The following is an 8,460-nucleotide window of genomic DNA, read 5'->3' on the forward strand; positions in this document are numbered from 1 at the left end:
AGGGTTAAACCAGTATAAACTGAAGGCATTTTATATATTTGAAAACTGAAACTCGAACCGAAACCAACATTTAAATTTATAAAATCATAAAGGGCCCAGTCCCTGTAATATATCAGTGCGGTTATATTAACATTTTTAGAATCACGGAACACTTATAGTTGTATACGGTTTTTACGGAGTACAGCCGTAAATTAAACAGTACTCGTACATTATATTATATATTTAATATTGCATTGTATATTTAAAAATACATACTTTATTTGTCATAACAATTAACATATAACACAACTGTCTTAATAAGGTTCGTTTGTCTATACAGTTATAGGTTCTGCTGTAACGTATAACTGTAACATACATTGCCACATTGGTATAATAAGAATCGAATAGGCACAAATAGCCGTTATGACGTGAGCACAATAATTATTGGACGTCCATTTGTCCTAGATCGAATAACAATAATTTGTTGTATTTAGTATATATTATATATATAACATATAATTTATATATACAATATATCATAAATTCATAACGTTTTAAATCTATACTATATCGGTAGTTGTTTAATAAAATTAAAATGTTACGCGTGACATTGGTCACGCTGCATCTAAACAGTAAACGCAATATACAATATATATATATATATAATCATAATATGCTTAAGTATAATAGTATTTAAACAATATTGTATCCACTCTACGAGCGCGTACCTAATAAGTAATATTTAATTTTGATTCTCTTAAAATCTATAACGATAATTTATACAATGTAGGTACAATGTATCATTAAAAGAAAAATAATATTCGGTCTACACATTACATGATTACAGCTAATTATATTATATTGATTATAAGTAATGACCGGATTTATATGTTTTTTAAATTGTAAAATATGCAAGCAAACATGCACTAAAAAAAGTCAAAATATGCGAGAACAAAATACAAAATATTCATAGTAAAATTTAAATTTAAATTTAACTTTAATTTTAGTAACATTTTTATAAATAAAAATTAAAATATAATATTCAACAAATATGCAGTACAAAAATGTAATCACATTTTTAATCATTATTCATTAATAGATTGCCAACCGAGTAAATAACATTTTAGTGAGTACGTACGTCGTACTTACGACAAATTTAATTCTTTGAAACATAGGTAATATTTTGTAATTCAACGCAAATATTTTATTATTTTCTTTTTGTGCTCAACACCTTTTTGAACCGTTAAGTCTTAAGTGTATATTTGTATGCTTTTTCGTTAAAATATGCGGAAATATATTCAGACCCTGCACTTATGTCGGTATATGCAAAAATATGCAGCATAAAATTATGATATTTAATCAATCTGCAAATAATGATTTATGAATATTCGTTGGCCGCATGTATATATGATGTTGAAAATGGCAACATGCATTTTATACAAAATTTAACGCAGCGATACTACCTATTAACTGTAAAATAAATTACTTTAATGGCAAAAATATCATCATATATACTTAATAATATTATAAAATTATACGCATTCCGTCATCTCTCGAGAACGAGAGACCGTTATGGAAGTGAAACTATAAAATAATATTTTGGCCCCAAGTTGGCTCATTCGACATAAAGTACCTATACTGTAATACCGTGTAGCTGTACTTATACTATGTAGGTAAGTAAAAAATACTATTTTAACAGCGTATCATACCCGACAAGCGACTGAATAAGGTGGGCAATAAGTGATGTTCTCAAGTGCCTTCATCCTAACTACCTATTAGGCACCTAATTGGGTACCTACCTACGTTTATTATGAATTTGGTTCAAATAATTTCAGTAAAGTATTTTCCAGCATTATATTTTCGAATTTTAGGTATGTTTATGTTATTTTGTAAGGTATTTTATTACCTACTTTCCTGTATAATATTTTCTTGTGTACCTACCTACCTAATAATTTCCGGATTATAACCTAAGTACGTAATACTTTTCCGATTTTTTTTTTATTCCCGTTAAATACTTTCCCGATTTATTCATTTCTACGTAATAATAATTATTACAATTATTGTTCATGTGTAATTTTTCTCGTGTAAATGTCTAATGCTTTAGATAGTAGAATGGTACAGCGTCCGTGGAGGTAGAACGAACAGAATTCCTACTGTTGGGGACCATTTGGTAATTTGTAAATATGTACCGATGGAACGAATAAGTACCTACTCATTACTGATTTATAATCAAAGACCGTGATTACAGGAGCTCCAACGTATTCACTAGTCGGTTGTCTTTTGTTTTCGTCGTAGTTTAAGTTCTAAAGGATATTATTATTTTTTTGCCGTGTGTGTTTGTCTGGCTAAATAATAAATAGGCGCTTTTCAAGCATTTATTTTCAATAATACAAATAATATATCATCAAACTTGTGACTGTGAAATCAAAAAGTAATGTTTTTCTTGGTTTCATTCATGTGCTTTGTACAGTACTCGGCGAGATTGCAGTAGACATATTATGTATGTATTATACCTAAACCATACTATAATACCTTTATAAAATACGACACACGATACCTAACCACCCGACTATTCTATAGATGACTGGATTAACTACCACGAGAAAACTTACACCTCAAAACACAATCATCGGTCTATAGGATACCGGAATACAGGTGTTGTATACATTCCAAGATTGAGTGATCGAGACTACCCATGTTCATTGATCGAGTTCTCTTTTCTAAGTTCCAACTGCGTACAATACAGATAACTGTCTACCGATAAGGCTAACTTCAATATCCGCCTTGTCAAATTAGTCTCGGTGATTGCACTTTTATATCAATTATTTTTGATAATAGCTAATATATAATACTATGTTATAGAAATGCACAAGTGTATAGTGTGCGGCAATAAATCTAAGTACACAAAGGTCAATCGTCCAGGAGTTATTTATCATGGGTGAGTATCAATTGGTTCTAGAAATTTACTCGCTCAAACTGTTGTTTCGCTTATTAATTTGTACTTTGTGTTCCTAACCTAACATTAGCAATTTATTGTATTCATTGATATTTGTTTTAATATAGATTTCCAAAGAATGCATACATGAAGAAAAAATGGTTTAAAGTTTTTGGGATTGATCGTTGTCATGATTGGCAACGTATATGTAGTGATGATTTTTTAGAAGAAAACTATAAGCCAGGAAAAAAGCGATTTTTATTTTCAAATGCTATTCCCCTACCTTATAATCCAAATGGTTTTCTTTCTAAGTAATACTACTGGATCTTTATAATTTAATTTTTCATTTTCAATGGTATTTTTATTTTTGTATAGTTATGCTACTCAAAGTAATGATGTTGAAACTGGAAATAATGTAATTTTACCGATGGAACAAAATATTATACAGTGAGTTAATGAAAATTGTATCAGACTTGATTTTGTATTTACAATTATTTGAAAATCTATAAATTTGGCTTATTATGATGAAAGTGATTGCATAGAATCTGAATTTTAAAAAGAGGAACATATTGAAAATGCTATTGAAAATAATTTTAAATCAAGACGGTCATCTACACTTACTAGAAAAAATGAGGATATGAGTAATAAAAATATGGCGGTGAGTAAATAAGTATTAATACTTTTAATAAGCATTGTCAATACAGCCTGATATCTTTATCTTTTTTATGATTTTCCATGTTTTCCTTATTGAATATGTTGGGCTTTGGTCTTGGTTTCTCTTTAGTAATTTAATGCATCTAATTAGACATGAGTATTATTCTTGTCCATTTATATCATTAAAATAGTACTTTGACCACCAATGTGTTTATTCTTTTTGTAAAACTCTTGGGAAACATTTTTTAGCCACTACTAGTGTATAATATCTGCTGTAATTAATCGGATTCTGCGTGATTCATTTAAGCATATAGCTATAGTGTCAAGGTCTTTTGTGAAAAGTAAACTAGTCCTACTATTTTTCTGAATTTTCAACAAAGACGCAGTAACTGCATCTTATTGTACAGAACATCTTTGGTTGATTTATGCTACTATCAGTTTCGTTTGTAATCCAGAAAAATAGGCAACCTAGCAGTTTATAATACTAACATATTTTTTTTATATGAATTATGTGTTTAAATTTTAAAGGGACATAGTAATTTTCCCTCATAAATCAGTTAATCCAAAATAATAACTTGGAAATGTCTTTTTGAATAATCTTTGTATAATGTTATATTTCTATTTTATAATAAAATAGTATTTAAAATCTATACAATGATTAAAAATTAAAATTCTTTTTTCAATTCATTAGCACCTAATGCTTTGCCTATGCCAGTTAATGAGGTGGCTGACACATTGAGTACATGTGAAGATCAATTCATAAGCCCAATAGAAAATGAAGCTGCTGCACAGTCGTCAGAAGAAAAAAAAATAATTTAAAAGGTACTATGTAAAAAATTCTTACTAAACTACATTTTAACTTGTAATTGAAACCCAAAATTAAAATCAAATACTAAATAAATAAATATTCTTTCAGATAATACAGATAATACTTCCATGACAATTTACCTTACAATATTGGTGATTATATCTAATAGTTTGTTGTCCATTACTTTGGAACCAATTGAGAAAAGAAAAAACTGCAATACTGATGATTTTACTATGGATGAAAACGGGATTATTTTTTGAAATGACTAAGGTAGTTGTACTTCCTAATTTATTTTGGAAGACTGAACATCTTAGTTCCTAAAATGCAACACGGTTTTATCGACAAGACGCTAATGATGAAATTGTGAAGATAATCTTTTTTTATAATAACCTTGTGCCATCTATACAAATATATGGCAAGAAATATGAACATACAACCCCCATCACAAGAATGAAATAGTTAGACAATCTTTTAGAGAAGATCCAAAGTATTGACTAATGTTATGGAAGGAGGGATTCGTCTTTGATCAATGTATAGGATATTATGAAAATAGTTTAGATAACTTGTGTTCTGGCTGCCAAGGGTTAGTCAATGATCAACATTTGCAACGTATGAAAACTAAACTTGAATATAAAAACAAATCTATGGAAAGTTTGAAAAACAGAGTAAGTTTACTAGAAGATCTTAAGTCCTAAAATAAGACACTCGTTCTTTCAAAAACTATTAATGTTTTTAAAATAATTTTTTCCGTGATTTTAAGTTTTCAAAAACGTCATATTTTTAAAAATATATTTATATTATTTACTTTTTTTTCACTATAATTCCCTTTAATTGTTTTCTGTTTTAGTGATGACATACATTCTTAGTTCCATATTCTAAATGAGAATGATTTTTGGAGTACTTAGATATATTAAAATCAGATTTTTGTACAAGTAGTTTATGATTTATAATTGGAGAGCGTATTTGTTTGCGCTTGTATATTTATTCTGGTTGATTGTATGGTATGCTAAGTATCTACCTAGTAAACTCCTTTTAGGACATTTTTGATGTTATGTATGCAAAATACAGATATTTTAAACAAAAGTATTAATAGTAACATTCCATTATTTTAAATTAAACATCCAGTTGTTTTGTAATGAGTTAATATTATGTACAAAAAATTGTTTTCAAAAACATTTATTTTCTGAAAGAACGTTTGTCTTAAGTTAAATGGAAAACCCTGTATATTAGTTACTTATTAAAATAGTTTATATTTTAATTATATTTTATTTTATAGATTGCTGAAAATAAAGAACTTGTATTACAACGTAGAAGAACAATGGCAGAGATTAAAAGAAATCGTTAAGTCAGGCTCGCGTTACAACAATCAGGAATCTCATTATGAAGCGATAAATATTTGTATTTGCCCATTTTGAGTCTATTTATTGGATTATATTCAATAGAATTAAATTTGTAAAATAGGTAAATCTGCGTATGGCGTTATTAAAAAAAGTTATTGCATTTTAGGTACTATAAAAAATAATTATTAGTTAATACACGTAATATTATATTCGTATATTTTTTAAATTGTTTACTATTTTAGTGGTGACATACATTTTGAGTTCCATATTCTAAAGCAAAATGATATTTTGAGTACTTAGATATATTAAAATCAGATTTTTGTACGATTGGTTTATGATTTATAATTAGAGCGCGTATTTGTGTGCGCTTGCATATTTATTCTGGTTGATCGTATGGTATGCTATGTGGGCACAGAATTTATTTCATAACATAAACATTTTAACTATGAAACTTTTGTGGAGCATATTAATTTACGTATTTTGACATTTATGGTTTTGATTAAGAACAAAATAAATAAATACATATACTCATAATATGTGAAAACGGTTTTCCCAGTGAATTTATTGTTTTCTTTACAAATTATTATTTAGGTAGGTATCTACCTATATAAATTCCTTTTAGGATACATTTTTGATGTTTTATATGTAAAATACAGATATTCTAAACAAAAGTATTAATAGTAGCATTCCATAGTTTTAAATTAAACATTCAGAAAAAAAATGAATTTTTGAGTGCATATTTAAACATTTTAGTGTATAATACATATTAATATATTTATGCAATTTTAAAATTTTTTAGCGCCTTTATAGTTGGTTATTAATGCATATAAATCCGTGCTCCAGTTATAACTTATAAGTATTTAAAATTTCAACAAATTAATGTGGAAACACTCCATATAATATTATGATTATGTAATTCAAAATGTATGTTTAACTCAAAAGGTTAAAAAAATAACCTAAAATGGCATATGGTATAATACTTACGATAAAAAATATTGTTTTGCTAATGAGTTAATATTATGTACAAAAAATTGTTTTCAAAAACATTTATTTTCTGAAAGAAAAAATGTCTTAAGTTTAATGGAAAACCCTGTATATTAGTTACTTATTCAAATAGTATATTATATTTAAATATATTTTATTTTATAGATTTTTGAAAAGAGAGAAATTGTATTACAAGAAAGAAGAAAAATGGCAGAGATTGTAAGACATTGTCAAATCAGGCTCGCGTTAGGAATTTCATTATGAAGCCATAAATATTATGCATTGTATTTGCCAATTTTAAGTCTATTTATTGGATCATATCTATAATAGAATTGAATTTGTAAAATAGGTAAATCTGTGTATTAAAAAAAGTTATTGTAGATTAGGTACTATAAAAAATAATTATTAGTTAATAAACGTAATATTATATTTAGGGATGGGCCGATACTAAAACCGATACTCGATATCGGCCTATATTGGTGGTATCGGGTTTATCAGTATCGGTTTTTTTTTTAAACCGATATTTGAACCGATACCAAAAAAAAAAACCAAATCTATCAGCATAATAGCATTGATTATAAATTGTAATAGTTAAATGTAAAATGATAAGTATTGGTTATATTTTAATATCGGTTCATTGTTTATGCTGAAAATATTGGTTTTCAAATATATCGGGTATCGGTTTTTTATCGGTTGCATATATCGGAATATCGGGTATCGGTAAAAAGAGGTATTGGCCCAACCCTAATTATATTCGTATATTTTTGTGCTGTACATTTTGCCCAATCTCCGGGTATACTTTAAAAATATTGATTTAATTTGTGGCTCAATCTCCGGGTAGTAAAATGTAAACAAATATTTTATATGGAGCAGGTAGTTCAAATGTGTAACAGACAATTAAAAAAGAAAACTATGCGTTACATACCTAACTATGTGTTATGTAGCACATAAAGTGACTATACATACGGCCCTTAATTTTTCTATATTAATTAGCTATTAAAGGTCTTAATAATATAATATTAATCCTATCTAATCTACCAACTAAAATATATCTATCTACAAAATTATTTTATTAAGAAAAGTAACAGATATGTTTGTACTATTTTAGTATAATTCTATAAATGTCAATAACATTTTATTCGTTGTGTCAAAAAGATCGAAAATTTAATACAAGGTTCCTTATAAGTTATAAGTTGTTATAATAACAGTTGAATAATAAAGATCCATACGTACGATTCGTTTTTATAATTTTATAAGCATTTAAATTTCAAATGTTGACGACAAACTCAAAATTCACAAATTATTTAGTACCGTAAAATGGGGTTACTTTGATAATTTTTTACAGTTTTATGAGAAATTTAATTTTTGTTTTATGGATAACTTCTGTGGTAATAATGATAAAACTTTCAAAATTAAATCTTAGTTGCAGCTAGGTATGCTGAATTTTTAATTTTTAAATTTCTGATATTATATTTCCAGAAATATCAATCTTTTTAATATGATATCAAAGTTACACAATGTCCTCACAATGCTAGGTTATGCCTATTCTTCGGTAGAAGTATATATGATTTTCAAATTTTATAACTAGTTATTTTTTACAGACATTATATATGTTCAGATTAGAGCAAAATTAGGTATATATATATTAAAACCAAGAATACTGAATAACAATTAAAGTTATTTTGCTTTCAGTGAAAAATACTATTTATGGATATATATGAAAATGTTAGAGTACATAATTATATTTTGTACATAGAACT

At 26.9% G+C, this 8,460-nt stretch overlaps 1 protein-coding gene across 1 annotated transcript; it reads left to right on the forward strand.

Moving 5' to 3' along the window:
* Window positions 1-1,792: 1,792 nt before the first annotated feature.
* Window positions 1,793-3,569, forward strand: LOC107884326. Its single transcript, XM_016806142.2, has 6 exons — window positions 1,793-2,479; window positions 2,560-2,780; window positions 2,842-2,917; window positions 3,043-3,225; window positions 3,290-3,361; window positions 3,457-3,569. Exons 3-6 carry the CDS (start codon window positions 2,844-2,846, stop codon window positions 3,461-3,463), a joined length of 336 nt encoding a protein of 111 aa, XP_016661631.1. The 5' UTR covers window positions 1,793-2,479; window positions 2,560-2,780; window positions 2,842-2,843; the 3' UTR covers window positions 3,464-3,569.
* Window positions 3,570-8,460: the final 4,891 nt, after the last annotated feature.

Source organism: Acyrthosiphon pisum, chromosome X, assembly GCF_005508785.2.
Source record: "Acyrthosiphon pisum isolate AL4f chromosome X, pea_aphid_22Mar2018_4r6ur, whole genome shotgun sequence".
Classification (NCBI taxonomy): Eukaryota; Metazoa; Arthropoda; class Insecta; order Hemiptera; family Aphididae; genus Acyrthosiphon; species Acyrthosiphon pisum.

Excerpts from the sequence above, each read along its gene's own strand:
- LOC107884326 (XM_016806142.2), top strand. The coding sequence starts at position 2,844 with ATGCACAAGTGTATAGTGTGCGGCAATAAATCTAAGTACACAAAGGTC. Across the intron at positions 2,918-3,042 it reads CCAGGAGTTATTTATCATGG|ATTTCCAAAGAATGCATACA; the intron begins GTGAGTATCAAT and ends GTTTTAATATAG. Across the intron at positions 3,226-3,289 it reads CCAAATGGTTTTCTTTCTAA|TTATGCTACTCAAAGTAATG; the intron begins GTAATACTACTG and ends ATTTTTGTATAG.